Source organism: Thermobia domestica, chromosome 8 (genome assembly GCF_964235325.1).
Source record: "Thermobia domestica chromosome 8, izTheDome1.hap1.1, whole genome shotgun sequence".
Lineage (NCBI taxonomy): Eukaryota > Metazoa > Arthropoda > Insecta > Zygentoma > Lepismatidae > Thermobia > Thermobia domestica.
In genome coordinates, this window is record NC_137461.1 from 61,291,812 (window position 1) to 61,319,438 (window position 27,627).

At 35.5% G+C, this 27,627-nt stretch overlaps 1 protein-coding gene across 2 annotated transcripts in view; it reads left to right on the top strand.

Moving 5' to 3' along the window:
• The first annotated feature begins 882 nt into the window (after positions 1-882).
• Positions 883-27,627, top strand: part of eIF4A (eukaryotic translation initiation factor 4A) — a 42,660-nt gene continuing 15,915 nt past the window's right edge. For both annotated transcript variants that reach the window (XM_081768527.1, XM_081768526.1), the window contains exons 1-7: positions 883-1,038; positions 10,180-10,285; positions 11,190-11,337; positions 13,364-13,473; positions 13,964-14,129; positions 15,654-15,763; positions 21,120-21,228. In XM_081768527.1, the coding sequence (XP_081624653.1) occupies positions 1,016-1,038; positions 10,180-10,285; positions 11,190-11,337; positions 13,364-13,473; positions 13,964-14,129; positions 15,654-15,763; positions 21,120-21,228 (772 nt within the window). In that variant the 5' untranslated portion in view covers positions 883-1,015. The remainder of the gene's footprint in view (positions 1,039-10,179; positions 10,286-11,189; positions 11,338-13,363; positions 13,474-13,963; positions 14,130-15,653; positions 15,764-21,119; positions 21,229-27,627) is intronic.

Genomic DNA, 27,627 nt, shown 5'->3' on the forward strand with positions numbered 1-27,627 from the left:
ATCAGTTTTGTTGTTCTTTTTTTTCACGATTCTTTGCTGCGTTTGACAATAAGTTTGGAAAATAAAAATATGTCTCTGAAAAATAGGAAATTCAAAATAATCTTATAAAAAAAATTCGCTACTAGATCTTAATTACATTTATTTTCATCTCCCTTCGCGACCTCCAGGTTGAGGAACTCCGTACTCGACTATGCCCATTTCCGTAAAAGACTTCACAAAATTACGGAACATAACGCAACACAGAAATTGTAAAACTAAAAACAAACAAACAAAAAGTCAATTATAAATACTATGCCTATTATCGCAAACTAAAACGCAGATTTTCCGTTGGTGTTCACGCAAACCGTTACGGAATAAAGGTTCATGTCAAAACGCTTTTTCACCTAGAGTAAGGAATAGTTTCCTTCCGTTTTATCTCATATGAGAATAATGTTTCTTTTAAGCATCAAAGACACAAGAAAATAAATAGAGAATTGACGTTTCAGCGTAAAATGAATATTGTTAAAACTAGTAAACATAAAAAAATATATAGATATACTTCAACTTATAAATGTAACATTCTTGAAAAATATACACTATAAATTATTTTAAAGTGTGAACGAAGCGAATTTCACTAATCGGTTTATTCAGTTGTCAAGTGAATTTCCCTAACTTCGGCATGCGTTCAGCTGTAATGCCATGTGACTTTCTACTTTTCCGCACATCCATGTTCGACTTTTCGTCGTTTCATGCATTATGGGTATATTCGTTCACTTCCTGGAACGTACTTGAGATGTATTCTTGCGCCGAAGTATATACTATTAAAATAGTCCTTTTATATTATTAGCTTTTATGTTAATTTATTTGGTCAGTAAATCATATTGAACGAAAAATTTATTAAAAGTTATGCTTTCTGCAATATTTCTTTCCACATTTAACATAAATCAATTTGGTTCCAAACTCTGTGGCGCAAGAATAATATTGCAGGTGACGTAATAAAATTCTTTCCTTTCCTTCGCGCTGTCTGTGAGCGAACATGTCATATACTTCAGAAAGAAGGTAAGAGCTCCAAAATTTATAGAAAAAATAACTTTATATCTTATTATGTTATGTTCTTTTCTACATGTACTGTTTGTATAATGTATATATAAGCTTATAATATGTAAAAAGATATAAAATCTGCAAGGCTATTTCGGCAGTCAAGGTTTCCGGGTATCGGAGCACATCGTGCCAACATGGCGAATCATGAACTTGTCGCAAATTGCATTTCGCCATTTTATTTATACTGAGATAGAAGTAGGAATTCACGTAGTGTAGGATCTCAAATCTTACGTCCTCATTCATATATATGTGTCTGAGAAGCACCTTATGTAGCTAATATAGAATCAGTACTTCGAAATCTTGAATGTAACATGCGACCCAAGTCGGGAACATCAAAGAACATGTGTAGTAGCCATGCTTGCGAAAGAATTAGTGAAATAAGCATATATCGCTGTTACTAGATCTCGGTTTTTAGATAAGTTCTAGTCAGGGTTAAAATTACGTAGAATTAGTAGACCAGGAGAAAAATTAACGATAGGCGTAATAAGACTAAATTGATAGCTGACAAACTTCACATTACAGTTTTCAAAGATTCCAATACACATGTAGAATTCAGGCATATATATATATATATATATATATGTGTGTGTGTGTAATATAGGGAGAAATATGAAAATTGATAATGGTATGAGACAGAGTAGCCAGAGAAATAAAGTCGTTTAGAAACGGACGGTGCATAAGTAATGGAAGCAAGTAAAAATACTGGTACAGTGCCCTTTAATATATTTGTCATAGCGGGCAGACTTTATACATTGTGGCTCAGAGATAACTGGGAGTATGTATTTGTTTTTCACTGGAGGTAATGAATACGTTACCTCGTAGCACATACTTCTGTAAAGCGATTTGTAGATGTGTGGTGATCCACCGTTTCGCATTCAGGTACAATCCGCGGCAAAAAACCTGCAACATGAGCATATAAGTTTATTGTGAAATGCCGAGGTCTTTTGCTCCAAAATAAGTGTGCACGGGAGGAGGTCGAGGTTTATCCTGGCGTGATTCGTTCCACTTAGACATTTTCATTCCCTGTGCTGTTAGGCGTAGTTTCACAATAAACTTACATCCTCATGTTGCAGGTTTTTTGCCGCGGATTGTACAATAATTTAACGTAATGTGGGTGATAAACTTCAGAATAGTGTCACTAAAATTATTTTATAAACTAACTATTGTAATCTAGTATCGTGGATGTGAAACAGCAAAATAAGCTAGCAGACAAATAATACGCAGACACAATCATATACAGAGTTAAAAAAAAAAAAAAAATACTGGCCTGCGAATCGAAGCAGGGTCTCCGGCTTAAACGTTAGTAGCTTGGTTGGTTCCTTTCTGTACCAAAGTTTTATATTTAATTCATATAGTATTATTGAGAGAGGGAAGGCGAGTTAGAGCTGCGGAGGGCAAGTTTTCTGTCCACAGCTAAATGGGAAGGGGCGACCTGGGTTCTACAGCCTTGCCGAGGATTTGATATGATATAAAAATCGGTTAGCCTATGTCCTTATTCGTCATATATAGGCATGTTCTCCGAAGGAATAATCATTATAGCAATCTGGTGCTTACAAGTTGTAGTTATGGTGTAAGAGAGAGCTCTAATTTTATAGACTAACGATGAAAATTGAAAAAGTGTGGCGGAATCACGAATCTGTTCTTGGTCTCCGGTTCTCGAACTATCTTGATACTCACTCCGCTGTTCTAACCAGCAACTTCAGAAGATGGTTGCGCAGCGATGTAAAGCAAAATCGGTCTTTTTATTTCCATAACATTTTTACAAAAAGCACATTTGAGATGTGTATGAGTTTACTTATGCATTACTAGTATCTTATTAGGCCAGAAGCATAGGATGTAAAAGGTTTTAGATTACTGGTCCCCCTTCCCATTGAGGAGTAATAAAGACAGAAAACAACGTGCCCTGCGGGGCTCTAACCTGCCTTCACTCGCTAACGCTCGCTCGGCTGTGAAAATTAAATGTATAAACTTTAGTACAGAAAGAAATCAACCCAGCTACTACCCTACACGGGGGACAAGTAATCTAGAACCTTCCCGATGTAAAATTCAGAAGTGAAATATGAATGAAAGCTATCTAAATGTACATATTCTGCTTCATGTTTTTAAATTATTGTTCATATGCGGAGAAATGGCTTGACTTCTGTGTAGGCTTAAATACCAAGTCAGGGACAGATATGGGTTTTAATTCTATTATACTACAAAGGGGCTCTTCGGGTGGGGCTTCACAAATTTCAGATTGTGAAATACCGTAGTAACTTTAAAGTGAAGCTAAAAGGTAGTTACCGTATTTAATATTTTAATTATGTAAGCTAAGAATGAGTACTACTTTAATAATGGGTTAAATAGGATTTTGATTTTGAATTTAGGGAGCAAAAACATAGACGAGTATTTGTGCCTGTTCATAATTCAGAGAGATGTTGGGTAAAATTAAAAGAAAAGTGTTTTCTATTAGTTTCCTTTCCACAAAATATAGTTTTAATTACGTGTTATAGGATTTAGTTCATGAGACAAATGATGTCGCAGAAAGAAGGAATTAGCTAACATAAGACAGCTTTTAGCAATTACGCAGGAGGTCAAGCGTTAATCTTTGGACTCGAAAGTGAGTGTTCTAGTATACATAAAAGAAAGTACGGTAAATGTTTTGTAGTGGGAGGCTAAAAGTGGCAAAGAACAGGATTTACAGAAGAAATGAGTTGGTAGTGGTGTTCAAGTAGTCAGAATATCGTACATTTTTTAAGGCAGTAGGGGACCTGTACAATCCGCGGCAAAAAACCTGCAACATGAGGATGTAAGTTTATTGTGAAATTACGCCTAACAACACAGGGAATGAACATAACGTCTAAGTGGAACGGATCACGCCAGGATAAACCTCGGCCTCCTCCCGTGCACACTTATTTTGAAACAAAAGACTTCGTCATTTTACAATAAACTTATATGCTCATGTTGCAGGTTTTTTGCCGCGGATTGTACAAACTGTAAAGGTAAGTGGAAGGATTGCCCATTTTATGTCGAACACAACCCAGCAAACCCCTGCGGGGCTTCTAGCTTGTTGTTACTACTACTATTGATCGTAATTTAACGTACGAAACCATAAAGCGACCCAGTCGGAATAGAATATCGCAAAAAAGCTGACCCTCCAAAGCTAAACAATAGCCGAAAATGCTACTTACCGGGAAAAAAAAAAAAAAAAGTTAACTACAGCATCAGCTTTGCGATGTCCACCCAAGCTCTTTTTTTCGAGTTAGGATCCGAATGTCCTTTCTCTTGTCAAACGTTTTGTATTGTACTATTTACATTAATTTGAACGAACCCTAAGGTTCTCTAGAATTAACCTTTTTTTCTAATGATACAAACTAGTACGTGATCACATTCAGGCTTTTGCCTGAGACCTAATTATCAAAACAATTGAACTGTTCACCTATTATTATTATTATTGTTGTTTTTGGCAGAATATCCATCACGAAATAAACGAAATATATTGATATTGAACAATTCCCATTTCCAAAACAATACAAAATAGGCCCACTTGAATGCCCTTTTTGACATGGGAATATTTTTGTCTTTTTTTGACTCAATTTCATTGCAGTCCCCCACTGGTATATCAGTTCCTGAATATAACCGTCCAATGTGTATACTTCCTGTATTATTATTATTATTATTATTATTATTATAGTACATTGAATTCCTCTACATAACATACGACCAACTATTCAGAAGTTTTTAGGTCACAATTTTTCAGTTTTTTTAACGAATACTCCTGTAGAGTTAAGTGATAACTACTTTGTGTCTGGCTAATTTAGCACTTACTACAAGATGCTACAATTAGTATTCCAGCACTTGCTCGAACCTGTAAGTTGAAAGTGACTTTCGAATATTCAATGTAATGATGTGTTCCTCTTGAGTAGCGACAGTAACCAAGAAAGCAAGCAAAATACTGACCGTACGTCCCACGTATAGAAGTGATTGTAAATGTCGTGTTAAGATCATAATATACCTTAATGTGAAATTTCAATGAGTTCATGAACTTTGTGATAAAGGTATAATGTTGCAACCGTATTGTTTACCAATAACACCCAGAATATACTTGTACTGTGAACATTGCCGCCCTTAACACAGGTACTTTCAGAAAACAAAGTTGCTAGACGAACTATGTATCATTGTTGATTAACCTTACCCATATAAAAGCTTAATGCTTTTCTTAGTCTAGTATTAATGTTTCCTGGTGGTTAATAATTCAACTTTATTCAGTCTTACTTGTTGAACCTGCTTTTCATTTTCCGTTTAGTGATACAGCTTGGGCATAGGAAAAAAAAAAAATATATTGACATGACAGTTTCTGTTCTACAAAATTTGAAATCTGTCCTTTTAAATTCTGACGTCTCACCATGTCAGTTCGAAGAAAATGAATGCTTAATGTTCTAACGGAAACGACGTTCTGAGTGATGTGGTAGAAACAACTTTAGTGGGTGTAATATTGGGGAAGGTTCTAGAACAGTTCCCAGTTTATGAACTGATGAAATTACATTGTACGTGTCTTGTTTTGGTTCATTTTCGTACCTTACTCTTTTCTGTGTTCTTTTTTTTCCAGTTTTCGAACTTTTTTTATCGTTGAAATATCAAAACTAAGAATGCTGAACTTCAGTCTTTGAACAGTCGACCACCATTTTGTGTAGTTAACCACAGTAGTCATATGTAGGACTATCGTTTTATACATAAAGTAATAATAATGTTTTAATTAAATTTTTAGATAAATGAAGTTTTTGTTATTTCTTCGATTTTACGTGCATAAATGTTTTTTGTTCGCTTTTTATTTTATTTCGTTCAGTTTAGTTTTCGTATTCGGAGTGTGTTGAATTGTTCATTGGTTGTAGACGTGGTGTGTGATTGAATCTGTCAAAGTACTTATATCAGAGTTGGCAAAAACCATGGTTTTTATTGATTTTTTTGTTTGTTTGTTTGTTTGTTTGTTTGTTTAAACCAGCTTTCTGGTTTAAGTAATTTGCTCTATGTATTTATATCACATATGGACAGAAATAAGCTTGTTTTGCCTTGGTGTTAGTATGCAACAACCGGGTTATGCTGGAAGGGGTCACATAACCTTAAAGCGGAATCCAAACCGCTTCTCGGCTTACATCTAAAAGAAATTATCCTCCATTTGAACTCGAAACCGGGACTAATTGGCCACAAATGCGATACGTCTGTCGACTCACTCACGAAGGACTCCTGATAAAAATACGTTGACTGATCCTTACATATTTAATATAATCGTCAAGAGTCATTAGGACAGAAGGACAAAAAGATAAACAATTGTACAAGTAGAACCATTATACAGAATTATATATGGACAAATTCTAAGTACTACAGAGTACAGAAGAACTAATTTTGTCCAAGTCAGTTCACTACGACTTTTGTTAGTCCAAGTTAAAGAAATATAACGACTTACTTTGCATATCAGTAAGAAACGTGAATAAAGATACGAATTGAGTCCACTTTGGCTCTGACCCATTTATACATAAATAGTTACCAAAGATTCTTATTTCAATAATTGCCTCCAGTGATTTTGTATGACCCCCCTCCCCAAAAAAGTACGGCATTTCGATGTATTTTATCAATAGTAAACATTAAAACTAAACAATATTTAAATTTTTCTTTGATTGGAATTACATAACAATAACTACAAAAAATCACAAAACAAACATTTATAAACTTTAGAAAAAAAAAAGTTGCTTTTGTGGTATTTTTTTGAATAAAGAATGGGGAATTTAGGTCTGAATATAGTACGAATAATATATGGGAGTGAAACGTGATAACCCACAAATATGTGTTCATCAAGATTTTACGAATAGTTACACTTTTACGGACATTTTTCATTTTCTGGCTTAAACCAGTTGGTTTTTTTTTTTTTAAAAACCAGCTGATTTATATATTGCAATATATTACTTTACACTTCGTGTGTTCTGTGTATATTTTGTAACATCCTTTAGTGTTCTGTTTATTGATTCTATTGTGTTTGTATGTAGGTTTTATGAGTTGACAATTTTTTTCGGTTTTTTGAAATTCATTTGTTCCCAGCGGGTAGTTTGTTTTGCATTATCCGATGTTACTTTTGAAGGAGGGGGGGGGAAGCAAGCTGGTTGAATTACGACAAAATAAATTATTCGAAATTATTAACCAAAATTTCACTTGTTGAAAGCTTTCTTCTAGTAACATATACTCTAAAATATACGTTTGGGGAGCTCTGCCCTCACTGTTATTTCATAATGTAGATTATTCGAAGAAATCCTTTCATATAAATGGTATTTTGGTTAGTTAATAGTTTAATATAGTTTACTTTGTCGTAATTCATCTAACTTGGCCTCTGGGTGGTGGACCTGGAGGGGGACCTATATTCTAGAACCTTGTCGTAGTATTGTTTTCGTTTAATGTTTTTCTTATAAACTCACGGCAACACTTTACATAATGTATGATTTTTGCCGTTTGTGTTGGAATTCTGCAAATTTACTAAAATTTTGTGGAAAAATTAATTTAATAGGAATAAGTAGATGAGAGGGGAGGGTGTGCGTGGAATTTAATCCTGCATTGGGTATTAATGCGTTCCTGTAAGATAGTAAAAGATCGTATTCAAATTGTTGAGTAGTAAAAGCATCTGGTTTGATATTGTTACGGGAGATATATAATTTAATCGTAGAGAAAAGGTACGATTTACTAGCAATAGGTATTCCATTACTTCCATAATTTCTCTTAATTTAAAATGTACAGCTTCTAAAAGTTCACTTAACAGAAGACTATGTGTGTGGGGGAGGGAGTATATGAAGTGTAACAATTACTACAGATTCTGAAGCTATTTCTATTTGATAGAATAATTAAAGACAGAGTGGCATGATAAAAGGAAATAGCAAAACTAAAATAGAAAAATTTAGGATTTTGAAAGCAATAAAACTATTTTCAGATCTTGCAAAGATTAGAAAAAGGAACATTGCCGATGTATTTCTTGTAGGTTTCAATTTTGAGCGAAAGTTTTGTTCAGTGGAAAGTTTCAGCCTCAGCAAGACTTATCGAGTTCTGGGATTTATGTAAAGATACCCCTCCTTTGTATCTCACACACACTTAATCGTGTAATTTTCAGCATTAGCAAATTGATCTTGAATGCACTGCGAGCCATGAAAATTTCCAAGTAAAGGTGTATTCCTTTAAAATCTCTCAACATTATTTTGAAAAGAAAACCGTGATTTTGCTGTTGGCTATATTTTAGCGGCCCCTTTAGCAGCGAAACTATGGGACTTGTATCTACATCTGAACTACATGAGCTCCCACCGGAAATCGAATCCGGGTCCACCGCACCGAAGACGCGTACGCTAACTACATAACCACGAGGGAGCTCGACCAATTATTTTGTGTTCAAGGATGTAACTAAAAATAAATGAAATGAAACATTTGTTTGAATTACCGGATACTTAAGAAAATCTTAAAATGTAAAAAAAAGTGCATAATTATACAAATACGTTGCGTGTAATTGTACAGTTTTTCGATGTTTTCAAATTGTCAGAAGAAAGTGCTTTATGTTGAGTTCTACAATAATACAAAAACAATAATGTTGCCATTATAGAATGGTGTGTGGTGAATCAACCTTGCTCTGTGAATGTTCTTGAAATGTGTTGTACTTGTTTGCGTGCATTCACTCACTCAGTCATTTTTGTGAATGCATAAACTGTGAAATGCAGTCAAGGTGAGTCTAGAAAGCCTGGTAGATGTGTTGAGAGAATCCAAAATTAAACTGTTGGCAATAGGCCAGCTGGACAGAGGACCACAAACAAGTGGGAAGTCTTACGTGAAACCACAGTTCGACCGTGTTGCTGAACACATGCTTTTACGACTTTCGGAAATGGGTCAAGCAATTGAATACTATTCCATTTTGTTGCAATATTTCTATTTGAATTATTATTACATTGTTTTAGTCTGATAATTCTATATTAATTATTACAAATTAAAGAATTTAAGGCTAGTGGATAACCCTGCGTTCCCGAAGCTTCTGTTCATGATGTTCTGGTGCTGTCATTGTTAGATGTAATCGAAACTGTTAGTTACTAATACAAGAACATATTTTACTTGTAGTTTGCGTATAAAATAGTTTTTATTTCCGACATTTTGAAATTGCTGATGGAACACTCGGCTGGAAGTAATAGTGAAAAATGGGAACTTCTTGGAATGTAGTCTCGTAATATATTAGTATGTTCTGATGTTTCGAAAACTCATTCAATATTTTTTTTTATTATAATTTTAAATTAAGAATTTGATATATTTTCAGTATTCTTGTTCAAGATAGTATCTTAATTTTCAGATAATCGTAACAGACGGGAATCATTAAAGTTTTGAACATAACTGTAAAGTGTTCAGTTTCGAATAATTCTTACAACAAATTCGTAGTATAGAGGGTACGGGAAAAAGAAAAACACTGACTTCTCAATGTTTATGACTCTTTCCCTTTTGTAATGATAATCACTTGGAGCAATCATTGCTTTCCTTATCAAGTTCAATTGCAAACTATTGTGCTGCAACTATAATAGTTCGTTTGATTCGATCGAATATTCTGAAATTAGCTGAATATTCTAAAATCTAACAATTAACCAAATTAATACAAAATGAAGCATTGTGCTTGAATGCGTGGTCTTACTATGTATACTGGACTGCTTAGATAGATGTAATGTTTATTTTTAGTTGTACCATCATTTAGCGATTTTCTATCAATTACAGTACATGTGCGTTAACAAGAAATCTGAGTGTTAGTCAAAGCAGAAAGCCTAGATGCATAAAATTTTAGAACTTTCCATCTTTTCCGAATGGTAATCTGTGCCATAGGCTATGTGACAAAAACAAGTTTTTTGTTACTGTAATTTAATAATTCGTGAAGATGTGCGACAGCAATGAATAAAAATTCTATAAACATACATGTATATTATTATGTTGACTTTGTCGTGTTAGTATTCTAGTGACCAACATTTTGTAAGTCAGCTGTATTGCAGACATAGCAAATTCTAGTATAGATTGTTTCTTTTTGTTATAATTCTTTTTAAGTTAATATACGTATTCTCTAAATTGCAGAAACGAAGAGTGGGGTGATTCTAAAAATGGCCCAAGTGAAAAGGAGCATTATGATGGTCCCCCAGGAATGGACCCCGACGGCATTATTGAATCTAATTGGGAAGAGGTAAGATGCTTTTACAGATGGAGTTTAAAATTAATTGCATATATTTAATTCTTTCTTCGAGGATTTTGCAATATATATATATATATATATATATATATATATATATATATATATATATATATATAGTTCTCGTAATAAATGCTTTCTTGCAGGTCCTTGAACCGTAGTAAATTTCAAGCTAAACATTACATCCCCTTACAATTGTTCAGTATACAAAATAAATTACAGTAACTTCCTTGCATTGAAAGAAAATGAGAGGAGAATATACATATTTGAGTTAATCTTGACTAAAATTGTTGATTGAAAGGAAATTATGAAGTTGATAATACCGTATCTGTCAAATAATTTGGCAAAGTATATAGTTACTATTCTTAAGACAGTTTTTGTTCAGAACGCAAAGATGAAATCGAGATGAAAGGTCTGAAGAATTAGAACCTTATAACTATCATTAAAAAAAGAAAGAAAAACAAAAAAAAAAGAAACATAAATTTTGAAACTAGCGAGATTAATATTTAAAGTTAATTAACTCTAGGTGTCACTAAGGCTTGTACACATGATGTAAAATACTTAGTTATTTCACCATACTCTACATAGTGTAGTGATTTAATAATTTGGTGTTCCTATTTAAAAATTGACTAGTTTTAAATGGAGCAGGGTTTGGGAATAAACAAAATGTGTATGTTCATGAGTCTATTTGGAATGTATTCTATTCTTGGGCAGATGTTAACATAGAACTTCCGTTAATTGAATATACCGTTGTTCGGATACCACATATGTCATAGTTCATAGCTCTTCGAAATCTGAAGTATTTCTTAACGTCCTAAGGAGCATAACTTTTCTTTTTTGTGGTTGTTTTATAGTGTTAGTTTCATGAAGAAATTAATTTCTGATTTTGTTTATGTAGGTGGTTGATAACTTTGATGATATGGGATTGAAAGAAGAACTTCTACGAGGTATTTATGCCTACGGTTTCGAAAAACCTTCTGCTATCCAGCAGCGAGCAATTATGCCATGTGTAAAGGGACATGATGTCATTGCCCAAGCACAATCAGGTCAGTGTTAATACTTAGTAGATAGCTTATGGCTATATCCACTACCTTGATATTTCGGCCATTTCTATTACATTACTGATATATACCTAATAATTACAGCTGATTCACACAATGAACTAATTTTCGGTCGGTACTATGTAAAGATCTTAATGCGATGAATTTGCAGCAGTTTAGAATAATTTCATTTAGTTCTTGTGTTCAGGCTAGATTCAACTAATGTATGTGCGAAGTGTTAAGGTTTGTGATACGCGGGATGGTACGACGGCATAAAAGAAAAATTACTTGGGAGGCCATTGGGCGCTGATAAAATTAATGAAAAAATATTGTGAGAATTGATTTGATAGTTATTCACAGAAATAAACTCTGAGGGTAACTACAAATAACAATCTTTGATGACTGAACGTATAATGCAGTTAATTCAGCAGAGTAGCAATATGCACAATTTTTAGTGTTCAGAGTTGTGAAAGCTCACAGCCTGATATTCTTGTAGAAGAAAATGTTGCGTATAAAGCTGTTTCTGTAATAAATCAATGTTTAGAAAGTAACATAAATGGGAAACTTCAAACTGTCAAGCTAACTTCGAATAGTCACACCAATAGTTATCGCTGCCGGACGTCAATAGATGTTAGCGTACAGGCAGCGATTTAACTGTATTGTTCTTCCATTTTAGTTACTTAAAATACGTAACCATATTTAGAGCTGATCAGCAATATTCGTGTATTTCTGCATTAATATATTGACTAATTGGAACTTAACTGGAATTTTTCAATGCAATTATTTGAAAATGAATAGTGATGATACAGAACATGAACGTTCTTTGCTGTTTTATTATTACAATGGCCGTAACCCTGTTTAATCTGAGCATTCAGTATTTGTGTAACCATGATGTTGGTTGATAGATTAAAAATTAAATGTAAATTAGTTTAACACGATTTTAACCTACGGCGTACAGCTGGTTTGAAGTTTTGGGCGCAACTAGTACAGTATAAAAGCAGGGAATAGTCCAATTAGTTTACCATGTAGAAAGAGACTACACATGATAGATTCTTGGCTAGTAATAAAATGGCACATTGACTAAGTTTAATTTTTTGTAACTACTATCAGTTTGGGAGGCGATAAGGCGTTAATGAACAAATACTGATTACTGTGGAAGGTTTCTGTGATCGTCTTTCAGGGATCCACACCTGGAATTTTCTGTATACATTGTGAGTGAAAATTTTTAGGTTAAAGGACGGTCACGTAACAAGATACAATGGAAGTTGCTGTCGTACTACGATCACGTTTCCAAAAGCTCAGGACTATCCAGGTCATGGAGCATTTGAACCATGCACTGATTACATGTTTTCCCCTAGTGTTCCCATTAATTTTGTTAACTTTTCACTATATTAGCTGACTGTCAGTGATGGCGGTTTCAGGTCCTGTATCAGTCGTTCACTATGTTCCATTTTGGGTGATGGGCTGTTTGTCCAGGTGTCTCATTCAATTTCCCTATCGAATCTTGTTACGCTTGTAGAGGGGATTGCGAAACTAATCCCCATTCGGACAAATGAGTTAAAATATTTCCTACTATGGTCAAAATTGTAAAGTTGTTGTTTACTGTAATATGAGAAATGTTGAAAAGGAACTTTACTTCTACTAGTAATAATGAATGTACTCGTTAATTACTTTTAATTGAATAATTTTTCGGTAACCAGAATTGAGAATGTAGCGTCCTCTTTAAATCTTTGAGCAAATCACTATTTAAAAGATATTCCCATTAATTTGCAATTTGTATCATAATTTTAAACCGGATCGTTCAAAATCTGCAAATGAGCGGGAGTATCATTTTAGCAGGAGTGTACTCAGAATGATATAACAAGATGTCACTCTTTGTCGCTAATTAGATTTGACGAAGGTAAATATTAAGTTATCCAGTTAAGAGAGTGGGGTGCAGCTATGGGTACAGTTTTTCTTTATAAAATGCGTTATTTCCAAACTTAAAATGTTTTATTTGGTATTATGAATGAAAAATGTTTGTTCTTTGCAGGTACCGGGAAGACTGCAACATTTTCAATTTCAATTCTACAACAAATTGACACTTCTATACGAGAATGTCAAGCTTTAATTCTTGCCCCGACTAGAGAATTGGCTCAACAGGTATGACATTATATGTATTTGATCACAAAATTATTGAAAAGGAATAAAGGAGTACAGGTCATAAAAGTGAATATATAAATAATAATTTATCTGCTAATCTTAAAATTTGTTTTACATGTTAAGACTTTAATCTTAGTCACAGGTGTTAGACTTATCAGCTTGTGGTACCAAACCTAAAGATTTGTCTATATTCAAACACATTATTAATGTAAAATTGTGCCATAAGGTAGGTCTCTTCTCAAATCCAAAACTCCACTTATAAATTCTCATCAAGGAGACATTGTCAGTTTTTTAGCAAGTGCAAGAAATGTATTAAAGAATTAATACTTAATTATCCACTAGATTTACTGTTCAAAACGTGAGGCCCACTCTGCAGATACAGGGTTATAGTGAAATAAGGATTGAATAAATAAATAAATAAATAGTCAAGAGTATATGCAATTTTTGTTTGTAGACTTAGAATACAGTGATTTCTTGTGGTTTATTGTAGATCCAGAAGGTAGTAATTGCCCTCGGAGACTTTATGAGCGCTATGTGCCACGCTTGTATTGGAGGAACTAACGTTAGGGAAGACATGAGGAAATTGGAAATGGGAGTTCATGTTGTTGTGGGCACCCCAGGTCGTGTTTACGACATGATCAATAGGAGAGCACTTCGTAAGTAAAAAAGATTTTTTAATAATTTTATTACGTATGTGTTTACGAATCTAGTTTTCCTGGTAATACTCATAATTCGTTGCTATTTTGGTAATTCCGAGCATACAGTTAATCAGGGTTCACACTGACCGTGAAAGGGAGGGGAAAGCTTCAAAATGGACTAAACAATAGTATGTCACATTTTCGTTGCCATGACATTCGCTTTTTTTTTTTTTTTTTTTTTTTCTCTAAACATATGCTTAATGAGCTGAATCAAAACAAAAATGTTAAATTTTCGAATTCCAAACATTGAATGAAAAGAAATATTTTCAATGAATGAACAGAAAAAAGATTGAAAAACAGTTGGGTGTATATATATAATATAAAAATTGAAAATCACTGACTCAAAATCTCCTAAACCGCCCGGCCGATCTCTATCAAATTCGTAAAATGGATGAGAATCGAGGCTGGGCTGGTTTCAGGCTATTCACTTTGAAGGTAGAACTGAGGGTGGGGAGGGGGTATAAAAAATAAATAAAACTTAATTCCTGAACCACTCGACCGATCTTGATCAAATTTTCAACATAGATGAGGTTCAGACCTGTAATAGTTTTTATGATTTAATTTGACGGAGCAACGAAGGGCTGAAGGAGAGGGAGATATGTAAAAATCAATTTATATAAGACTGAAAGTGACTATTTTTGTAACTTAATAACTTTTGAACTATCCGACCGATCTGTATCAAATTTAAGATACATGAGGTTTGGATCTGGAAACATTTTTGTAATTTCACTTTAACTGTAGATCCTAGGGTAGGGGACGTACAAATAAAAACTAATAAAACCTAGTAACTTTTAAACCACACAACCAATCTATCAAATTTTCATCATATATATGAGGGTCGGGCTTTGGGTGTTTATCGTTTCACTTGGACGAGCCAACGTAGGGGAGGGAATATATATATTAAAAGGCGTATTCATAATTATTTCTTAAATTTTCAAACCAATAAGACCACGATTCAAAACAAAATTACGGTGGACATTTTTATTTCTCCCCCCCCCCCCCTTCCGGCCCAGCCTGGAACGCGCAGTAGCTTGGTCTCCCAGAGGGTTAATAACATACATGTAAATGCCAGCTAGATTCTTTTTAATCTACGGACTTGATATATTCTGTGCTAATCATATGTGCAGAAATGTTAAAAACCTATTTTCTAATTGTGTATGTATGAAGGGTACAGGTAAAAAACTGTCACAAAAGAAAAAATGGTGAAACTGCTGACGAATACATATGGAATAGTACTAATAGCACACGTGAAGTGGACAGCCCTCTATAGGAACGGCTAAAGATATTGTATATCTAACAAATGCTGTGGACTTTCTAACTTTGAAAACTCTGCTGCAAACTTTTGGTTTTGACTATGATCATTTTTCCCCTGTACCCTTCATATATATGTATATCCTTAAGTTCTAACATAAATTTTTGTGTGTTGAAAAATAAGACTTGTAATTATATAATGCTTTGAAATTCGATTCGTTTTTGTGACAGGTACTTCCAGTATCCGAATTTTTGTCCTTGATGAAGCTGATGAAATGTTGTCTCGGGGTTTCAAGGATCAGATTTATGATGTATTTAAAACTCTTAGTGCAGAAGTTCAGGTAAGGTTAAGATGTTTCATAAGAAATTTAACATCTATGATAAAATTTTGCGTGTAGTTAATAATAGAAATTTTTTTGTACTTACGAATTCACGACAGCAAATAGGAGAAATGGGCGTGACACTAGTCAAATTTATATTTATCCGCGAAAATATATTTTTGATGCTTTCAAGAACTTGCAGAACTTCGCAGATTTTTAAGGGTTATTCGCGAAGTTAATTACAAAAATGAAGTAAGATCGTTCAGTACCGATCAGTTAAATTCTCTTGTTTGATCGTCTTAAAAGTAATTTGAATTTCTCGAAGGAATGGTTTGGTTGCTACAAATGAGGAAAAACTTTTCAACCCTATTTTTAATACTTACATCACGGAAAAATAAAGCTATTATAAAAGTGATAACATGCCTACCTATGTGCAAAAGTGAAACGACTTGCGTGTGGACATGTCGGCAGCTCAGTTTACTGATGGTGCTTTGAAAGTAATTTAAATGCCTGTGTCAAATGGCGACTTCAGGGCACTATAATTTTTGTTAATCCAGTGGTTTTTGACTTAGTTTTCTGAACCGCCTACGGCTTCGCGATAAGTTTGAATATTGTAGGTGGCTTGGACTTGGTACTCTCTCTCAAAATTGCTTTTAACTTACTGAAGACTTTAACGTTGAAATAAAATGTGTTCCGTAGGTCTTCTTGATGGCATTAAATTTATTTTCCAACTCGCGCCACATCACCTGGGGAAATAGTGTGACAAATTTGAAATGTCTTCATATGGTTTTGACAGAACATTTGGATGTTTTGAATTAATCTTGTTTATGCATGCCGCACTTTTTAAAATTATGCTTACCTGATACGAATACCAGTACTTTCTTCCTTGTGTGTGACTTGACTAGTTTCATATCAGTAGCATCTAAAAGGTAGTTCTCATATAGCCTATATCCGTGTCAACATTTCGGACACAGTCTACTGCTAAATTGCTTTAAAATAAATCTGTGTACGCATGGTTATTGCAATATGTATTTACTAAAACTACACGTGATCTATAGTGGAAGAAAGACTTAGTTCGTACATGCATTCTGTCATTTCTACTAGTGTTTTTCGCGAGCAGAAGTTACCATATTTAATAGCTTAGAATTTCGGCCGAAAATTCTCTAACTCTAGTCTAGAACTAACATTTTAGTACTAATCATGGTAAATACTTTCTAGCGAACTTAAAGCTGCCCCGTTATGGGAATCTTTAGTAGCTTTTGATTCGAAAAAGGAATGAGTTTTCTGCGAACTCAATCCTGTTTGCAAGATTGCTTTTCTTTACAATTGGATGTTTCAGTTTGATAAACCGGTCGTTAGTCTAATGCTAATCTGTAGCTAGAGGAGTGCAAGCGGGGCGGTTGCCCCGGTCGCTGATAGCAAGAGGGCGTCGAACGAGCAAGAAAGAGTGTTGGAAATGAGTAAACGACGCGTCGTCCCGGAAAAGTATTGGCACCCTATTAAATCAATATTGTCGGTTTGCAAAGAAATAGATTGTTAAAAATTTTCTTGCTCGCTCCGCTCGCAACACAAAAGTTTCAATAAGTCACAATGAATTTTTACTTATTACTTAAAATGTTACTATGATTTGTTAATCACGATGTGATATACAAGGCGCCAAGTAATAAGTCTACGGAAGAGTTTTCAAAATCAGAAACTCAGTTCTAAATACGTGTTAGGTGTTTAGATGGTGATGAATTTGCCTAGATCATCACACTTTTGTACCCAATCGAATTAATCACAGCAGTGAAAATGAAGACTTTGAGAAATTCGCAAAAAACGCTCCTTCTGAATTTCCCTTACATTTCACATAATATTTTTACCGTAAGAGAATTGAAATTAAAATGTCATTTGTGTTGTCACATACAGAATAAAATTACAGAATTTACAATTATTGCTGGAAATTAATGCTATCATCCACTTCGAACATTTTAAAAAGCACAGTTTCTAATGTATTTAAACTTCATTACTTATCGATAGTATGAAACGTAAATAGTTGTACTGTAAATTTTCATATCTGTTCTCCCAGTGAATCTGATACAGTGAAACCTCTGAATAACGAACACCAATGGGACATGAATTTTTGTCCGTTACAGAGAGGTTCAGAAATTTAATTTCTCACAACGGTAATTGTATGAAGTAATATGCCGTATAAACATTATGTATGAGCGTAAATACGTAACATTCAATATGAAAATATTCTATTTAGTACGTACAGTATTTGAGTTACTGGGAATGATTGAGAAATTCATTTGTTAAATAATATTGCTGGGGGATGTGTTAATGTATTTGTATACTGTAAAAGGTAATGGGTGGATGGTAATTTTCTTAAGTTCATGCCATCACCCTGTAACAAATCCATTAATTCACATACCGCCTATACTAAAAGTAAAAATAACTTACGAGCATGCAATATTATTTTTAAATACTAAAAATCTTGGACAAACTCACCAACTATGCATTTCTCGGAAAAGTATGCAATAGTTGTCTGCCGTGTACTTCCTACGGATACTAGTTTCTGTTCGAAATTTGCTTGTAACTGTTGGATCAATTGGAGAGCATCTGTGTCACCGCGCTTAATGGCAAATTTCTTTAACTGTTCGACACGCCAATTTGTAGTTCGTTATATCGAGTTGATCCGACGAATTTGCTTCTACTGTTTCCTCTTCACTTTCACTACTCATTACCTTTCACATTGTTTATGATTTCAGCGATTTCTGTACCGTTGTTTTAAATTGACAAATCTTTATCAATAGACGTGTAATCGGACGCCTGAACATTTCCATGTCCAGCTTGAACGAGAAGTGTCTGGATAGAACTTTTGATTTTATCCTCGACGTCTTCCACGTTTGGCTCGCACGGAGCAGAAAACCAAGCTTTTCGAAAAACAGTTACGAGTGGTTTCTCTTTTCACTACTTTCCACAACAGATTTACCCAACCAATGGCATCGAGTACATTGATCAATTTACTAAGTGCTGTAGAAGAAACTGAATGGTCCATTTTTGCAATAAGACGTCTGAGTATCATCCGCCTATAATGACTTTTGAATACTCAAATAATACCTTGATCCAGTGGTTGACACTGATGTGGTGTTCGGAGGTTCAAATAATAATAATAATAATAATAACTGAGTTTTTTTTTTTTTTTTTTTTTTTTTAATTTTAGTTGTGGGTGGGAAGAAGCGTTGTCGAGGAAAAGTAGAACTTTTCTTTTGTTTTGCCATTTTCTTGTCAAAATTTGTAACCCACTCTGTCATGATCTCCCTTATCCATCTTTTGTTCGCTGTCCATTCTACAAATAGATTTCTAATGTCAATTCCTTTAAAACAAGTTTTGCTGCTTTACAACTAACTAATGGTTTTTCTTTGTCTCCTGCCATATTTGCACACAAAAGCAGTTCATCATTCCTTTGATATTATCCCACCCGAACATTTCTCACTGCGAAAACTTAACGTCTTTTCAGTTAAAGCACGAAAGAAGACCCGTTTCATCTACGTTAAAATGTTTTCTTCACTATAGCCTGAAATAATACTAAAGTTTATCCTTCCAGTCTTCAACCTGCTTTACTGGAACGTCGATTGATTCCCCATACAGTTTTAAAAGTTGTTGTGCCTGGTACGAAATTTTTCCAGCCAGACAGCCATTCGACGCTTTAAAAGTTTCGAACCCTAATTCTTTTGCTGCTTCCCTAACTTTCTCCTGAACTAAAGGACCGGAAATTAGTATGTTACTTCTTGCTATTGAAAACCATTCGAAGACAACACTATGGGCAGCTAGGCCTTCACTTTTTGACAATTTATTTTTCCTACTATCGCTGCCGTTTTCACGCCACTGCGTTAAAATATTGTCCTTTTGTTGTAGACTGGAACTAATTTGAGTCTTACCAACATTAAACTTCTCGGCAGTTACCCGAGCATTGCTTTGTTTTTTCAGCCCACTCGATCACTTCAACTTTTTCGCGAATTGTTAGTCTTCCGCCTCGCTGCCATCGCACTTAACTAAATGTAACGAATCCACAAATTCACAACACGGCACTCTTTTGCACTGCATCAACAGATGAAGAATAACATGCCAAAGATGTTTGGATATTTTCCTACATGAGAGGAAAGTGGGAGATATTTTCCTACATGAGAGGAAAGTGGGAGGCAGAGTTTTTCATATTCACAGAACCTTGTCAAGATGCGTTAGGAACCAACTAACAGGCTAAACTCTTGTTTAGCGAAAAGGCATGCTTTTTCCTCTACAAGGATAATAACTCGTTAGCAAGTGTCCTGAGAATCCTCAGTACGGTTGCGGAAGAAACATGTGTGTTCGTGTACTGGCGCAATATCTTCGTTGGCGGAATAGATGAAAAGGCAAGTTATTGGCAGTGCATAAGTTTATTGACCCTATCATAAAGAATATCCTCGAGTGATGAACGTTTGAGTTCTCAACACAAATATCATTCCGGTTCAATTTCATCAAAAATGTGTAGTTAGTTCGTTTTGGCACTCACTCATAATACAAGATCTTAATTTATAATACAATTGATGTCTCATCATAAACAAGAAAATTGTGTATTTTTTTATGCCATCAATTTGTTGATAACGTCTCAGAATAAAAACTTTCCCAGTGGTTTTGTATTTACTGGTTAAGACACAATTTTGAGAAATCCTAGACATATGATACCTCACCGTGCTATTTTTCGAATTGGCGCATGTGGACGTCTACATAATTGCAAAAACAAGTTTTGTTTTTTTATTTTTATTTATTTTTTTTATTTTATTTATTTATTTATTTTTAATTTTTTGTCCAACTACTGGACATGCTTAACATTCACCAGTCTAACACTTCGGACAGTGCTTGTCCAGTAATTTTGCGTCCATTGGTACATCCCCTCTTAAATATTTTTCGTAAATAGCAATGGTAGTTCCTTCAATAATAAAAGATGAAAAAAAAAATCACTTGTTATAGAGTTCAATGTGAAAAGTACTATTTTCTGTAGAGGTGAAATGTGTAGAATTTTATCAGATATCAATCTTTATGTAATTCCATTAATAATCACTTAAACTGACTTTCCCAGAAAAGTATTTTGTTCGAAGTTTCAAACTTTTTCAGCGGCAGCGTCAGTCTTGTCAAGTTAATTCTTTTGGGGGGAAGACAGTTTAAGTATCCAATAGAATATTCACTTACATTCTTTATTATCCATTAATGATGTATATGAAAGAACACTCAGGTATGCTGTGTAGGTATTTTAGTGATCCACGTAAGTTTCATACAATACTAACGTAAGAATTTATAAAATATCACTTATAGATCTTGCTTTCGAGCCTTGGTAATGTGATGCTTGTTTTTCTAGGTTATATTGTTATCTGCTACGATGCCTGCAGACGTGCTTGAAGTCAGTAAATGCTTCATGAGGAACCCAATTCGTATTTTAGTCAAAAAGGAAGAGCTCACGCTGGAAGGTAGATTTTAATTTTACTAATTAGGCATTTAAGCACAAACTTGATTAATGAAGAATTTTTGTGCGAAGTACCATATCTTTTCTCAAATAGTAATTGGAATCAGTTGTAATTGTTCAGAGCATTTGTTTTTGATAGGTTTAATTTATTCATATTAGAATATTGGAACGTTGTCCTGTAGACATAACAAAAATTGAAGTAATGCATTGTAAATTAAAGACCGAGAAATTTGAAAACATATGGATGCTATCTGGTGCGGAGGGCCTTAAACCTAGACCGCCAAATGGGCTTTGTTAGGAACGAACATCATGCACCTGGGTTTTCATTATTTCATCCCTTCATTCCACTATCATAATTCGAGTGGGTCTGCGGTATTCCGAGAAATGAGTGGGTAACTTGAAGGAAAGACTGTATGAACAGAAATTGAATTTTGAGCAGTTACTGAGATAGAATAGAAAGAGTGTATATATATGTTGTATTTGTATATAATGTTGCACTTACATTACATACTTATGTATTTGGCGTATTATGAAGTGTTTCACCGATCGATCACAATCACTTGAGTTGTAACCGCATGTAGAACCACATCTCACCTTCCATATAGCATTAATCCGGCATAAGAATGATAGTCGTCCGTTTGTGTGGTTAACAAATTGTATAATGCGACTTTGTCAAGGTGGAGTGTCTAGAAGCTGGTGGTATCTTTCCATGGCGTCCCGTAGGTTCTGAATGGGATTGAATTCGAGTAAGTTAGAGAGCCATGGAAGATGCTGGAAGTTCGCATTCGCATTGTTCTTCGAATAATTCCTGCACAGGTCTTACGCGATGGCTAGGTGCAGTGCGAAGATACCAGTGCAGGAGACAAAATGTGGAACATAGTAGGATGTGCCCAATCTACCAGAAGGATCTAGACTTTGTCGTGTGAACATCCATAGACCAGATATTTATCGACACTGGCCTGCTGTTAGTCCATGCACGAGAACTCCTGTTACCACGGGGCCCTCACCAGATATACGTTCGCCTGTTCATGGATTGAAGAAAAACTAACACCAACGGATTTTTGTATCTTCAAATGCTCATGTTCGTTGCACCAGATTAGTCAGTGTCGTAGTTAAATCCGGTTAAAGCCTGATGTATCTACTCATTTTCCGTGGATTCATGTTGCAGATAGGGGTGGAAATTAATCCGAGTTTCCGTAAAACATTAACTTGCCCTGTTGGCTTCATTGAAGTCAAACTAAGGAGTAATTTGAGATGCATCGCAGTTAGCAGGATGAAAGCAAGAATACAGGGTTTGTCCGGAAAGTAATAGGACTGAGTCGATTTAAAAAAAAAAAAAAAAAAAAATTGAGCCACAAGTCTTTATAATTCTTTAAAATCGTTACAATTCTTTAAAAACTTTCAAAATAGGCTCCTTCTGCGTCGATGCAGCGCTGCCAGCGCGATTTCCAAGCATTGAAGGCGTCACGGAAGTCATTCTCCGGAATAGCCTTGAGAGCCGCGGTGCAAGCTGCTTGGATCCCCTCTGTCGTCTCAAAATGCTTGCCTTTCATCGGGCGTTTCAGGCGAGGAAACAAAAAGTCCGGGGGGCCACATCTGGGCTGTAGGGCGGCTGCGGAAGCGTTGGGATGCCGGCCTTGGTCAGGTAGCTGTTCACAAGAAAGGCGGTGTGAGCCGGGGCGTTGTCGTGGTGCAGCTTCCAGTCGGCTCCGATGTCTGGTCGGACCCGATTGACCCTTCGTTTGAGTCTCTTGAGCACTTCCACGTAAAACTTGGCGTTGACGGTTTGTCCAGGAGGAACAAATTCATGGTGGACGATGCCTTTGATGTCAAAAAAGACAATGAGCATCGTTTTCACTTTGGATTTGCTCATTCTCCCTTTTTTAGGCGAGGAGACGCCGGCGTGTGCCACTCGGAAGATTGCCTCTTTGTCTCGGGATCATACTCAAAGATCCATGATTCGTCACCTGTGATTACGTTATTCAAAAATTAGGGGTCACTTTCACAAATGTTCGAATTTTCTTGGCACAATTCCACTCGCCGCAATTTCTGGTCGTCAGTGAGCAGTTTTGGGACGATCTTCGCGCTCACCTTGCGCATGTTCAAATGCTCCGTCACAATTTCATGAACCACAGTTTTTGGTAAATTTAACATCTGGGCAATTAAACGAATACTTAGTCGACGGTCTGAGTTCAAAACTTCGCGCACACGATTCACATTGTCGGTGTTTGTCGAAGTCGAAGGTCTTCCAGCACGGTCTTCATCGGCGACCTCTTCCCGGCCCTCCGAAAAGGCCTTGTGCCACCGAAACACACCACTTCTTGCTAAAGCATCATCTGGGTAAGCCTGCTTGATCACATCAAACGTCTCTGTCGCAGATTTACCGAGTTTAACACAGAATTTAATCGCGTACCTCTGCTCTAACGAACGCTGTATTTTCGGCTTGCACCACTCACAGAAAAAGCCTGTCCTGACTCTCCGTGTGCTCGGAGACAACTGACCAGCCGCTCGTTCGTTAGCTAGGAACGCCCTCTACCGGATCCAGTCGGTGCGCGCACGCTCCGAAGTACAGTCATGGCGGAATAAAATCAGTCCTATTACTTCCCGGACAAACCCTGTATTGGAAAAAATATGCTCTTTGGTGGTACATCTTATCCAAGGACGTACGCAGGACTTTATTTCGCTGAGGATCGAATCGACTTTATAGGTAAACAGAATTTGCAGAAAATTTGAATTTCGGAGGGGGTTTACTCGATGACGACCTCCTATGTCAGCCCTGCCCACGGCGAGCAGATAGTGGAAACTCTCCTCGTGAACGCTCACGAGCATTCTACGGGCAAATACCATTGTTCGTGCTTCGTGGATATTCGGGTTTCGTCCTTAGAGGAGCGGAAGTGTTGTCAACCTTGGCGGTAATCACTAGCTTACAAAAAAAAAAAAAAAAAAAAGTATGTATGGTAACTGATTGCCATTTAGTGTAGTGTTTTTTTTACAATGTGGTAACCGTTAACTATAGACAATACAAACTTGTAACAGCAATCAAATGATAAACTATGTACGTTCCTTTTCTTCTTTTTTCTTTCCTTTTGTTAAAGAAGGATGTGGGTTTGTTATATCCGAGTGTGGGTTTGTTATATTATGTTGTTTCGCTTTTTAGGAAAAGAGATAATCTGTTGATACGAAAAAAAAAAACTGTAGCACTTGTTTGTAATTATCTAAGTATTATCTCCAGAAAATTAGCTTATGCATGTATGTGTGTACGAATAGGCTTAGCAAGGGGTTGGTTGTGGAGATTAGAAGCCACTATCACACTATCAATAGGAAGAATAGTATTTCTTACTCCACTTTTAAAGTTACTTTGATCGCAAAGAATGAAACAAAATATTAAGAGAGCCAAAGAGATTTTCCATTTTTAAGAGTGACCGTTAGTGACTGCAATTAGTTTTTTAACAAGGAGTGTCTTTTTAATAAGGAAAAATGTATTGTCCCTGGCTGGTTGCTTGCCGGTGGCTTGTTAAAAGTGAAAAAGAATGTTAAATCATTTCAACGACTGAAGCTACACGCTTGTCTTTCTTCGATAGTTACTGACTGATTTTGAAAGTCACAGTGTTGTAGGCCTACTGTAATAGCGTAAATTCGGAAGGAAACGTTCCAACTGAATGATACGAACAATTATTCCCAATGTCTTGAACATGAAACGTGGGTTGCACGGATAACGCTTAAAGTAGGCTGGACTGCACTGGAATTTCCTTCCGGCAAATTAGTGTTTGGTCGGAACTCAGTTCTTCTGTGTAATTGTCTCTTAACAACATTTGAACATTTCTTTTAGATAATAATAACTAACTCTATGGTCTATGGAACCCGATGGTTCAATGCCGAGTTTACAAAATATTTCCACTAACTTATGTCCTTAGCCAACTGGATCCAGTTTCTACTCTGTACTCTTATTTCTGCAAGATCCATCTTAATATTGTCTTCCCATCTACGCCTAGGTCTTCCTAGTGGTCTTCTTCCAATTGGGTTTTCAGTTAAAATTATGAAAGCGTTTCTAATTTCTTCCATTCTGGCTACATGGCCTGCCCACCTGAGCCTTCTACACTTAATAACCCTAATAATGTTAGGTGAGCGGTATAAACTATGCAATTCCTAGTTATGAATTTCCTCCAATCCCCATTTTCATCCCTCTTTGGTCCGAATAATAATAATAATAATAATAATAATAATACGCATTATTATTATTATTATTATTATTATTATTATTATTTTCAACCTCCCGTCGTTCTATCAATCTAGCAACGAAAGGCGTTTACAACTTAGCAAACGTGAAGCGAGTGACAAGTTACAGACCGAATGCTAATGTAATACAACGTCACGAATTGTGTAAGCAAGCTAAAAAGGTCTGAAACAATTCGTTTCCAATTTTTGCAGTCGTTTTTACGTCTGTAAGATGACATGTTTAATATTAGTTTCTTTCTTTCTTTCTTTCTTTCTTGTTCATTTGTTAGTTACTTCAACGCTAACTGTAACCTCTATCATGCGTCTTCCTCTACCAAAAAACGTACCAATTTTATTTCCTGCAGTGTTTTCGCGTCACTGCTTTCGAAATGGGGTGGGGGAGAGCACACCTGCACATTTCACGCTTGCGTCTGCTCAATGCTTATCATCGTGTGAATTTCTGGCCAGGCTTGGCCATAGGTTTTTTGCCATCATGTGTGGTTGGCAACACTTATCGGATGCAGTGGAAGAAGCGAACCTAGCAGCACCTGTGCTCACCTGTTCTTATCTTCGCTCGTGCTCGCTCACGCTTTGGCTCCGGGAGCCAATTCATGGACAGGCCTGTCCTATGTACATCCCGGCGGGTTACTGTTACTGGTGAGTGATAATCGTTAATCGCACAGAGCCCAATGACAGTAATAAAACACTCACCTCTGGTGCAAGGAGTTTCTGATTCGATCTCTGGCCACGTGAGTTTGCAGTGGGCAAACACCGTGTTCGTGGGTTTTGTTTCCAGTTTTCTTACCACATTCCTAATGTACCGTCAAATGGGGTGAATAGAAACACATTTTTGGCTATATGAGTATATAAGTCTGGTGATGTTAAAGATTTCGGTATCAGATTATTCCAAACAAAAGGTCTTAATATGCTAATGAAGTTCAGTAAACGTAACATTAATTTATCAATTCCACTTTTCTTCACCTTGATTTTTCTTAATGTTTCTATTCATCCTATGGGTAGGGGTGAATAGAAACAATGACTTTATTTCCATTGTTTCTTTTATACTATTGGAAAGGTTAAAAGAAACAGCGTATTTGTTGAAACGAACTATTTATTTAATACCTGCAAGATATAAGTTCAATAAGACCAGTATTATATAAGTTACAAACTTATAAAACAATACAATGCACAATATAGGTACAAACGACCATACAGTTTTGATGATATTTGAATAAGATTTAAACCACTGAAATCACCAGGGAAACTTATGAGTTGAGTTGATTTTGAGGTTATCGTCCTGTTCAGCAGCGAGGCTATATGAGACGTGGTCCTACTGATTAACGTGGAATCAGAACTACATGAGCTTCCGCCGGGAATCGAACCCGGGTCTCCTACGCCAAAGGCGCGTACGCTAACCGCCTAGCCACGAAGGAGCCCGAAACTAATCATATACTTAAAGCGTGTTGACGAACTCCTAATAAAACTCAACAGTTTCGTAACAATATCCTCAGGTCCTTTTTTCCACTTCTCAAGAATTTTCCACACCTCAAGAAGTGTTTCTATTCACGCCACTAATTAAAAATCATAACAATAACCCAGTAAAGTTAAATTTTGATTAGAAATAATTTACAAAAGGAGAACTTTTACTATGAACGTCAGTAAATGAAACAACAAACTACAAAATAGGCATATGTTCAAATGCAACAAATATGAAAATGTCATACTTACCAAGAAAGTTTGAGGAGCACTAAAATACCGTGTAAGATTTCAGTAACACATTTATGCTACTGTCGTCTAGCTCAGTGTTCCCAACTCAGTAAAACATTTTGTCTCTGCCCTGAACACTTTAGCCGTATAAGACTATGTTAAGAAATTTCAGTTTTCTTGATTAATTTATCGTCCAAATAAATCCAAAACTAATCTGGGAGTTTTGTTTCTATTCAGCCCCATGTTTCTATTCACACCATTTGACGGTACGAATTATTAAATCATTAATTTCTATTAATCATCCGTCTTTATCCTGAAGAGCATAATCGTGGGGCATCAAACTAGAAATTTCGTTTTAATTTATTAATATTAGCTTCTATTGGAATGTGAAAATAGACTAGTTTCTTCTAGAAAATATATATGTAAACTATCATATTTTGGACTTTAGTTTTTAGTTTTTTTTCTTTACATTTTACCTCTC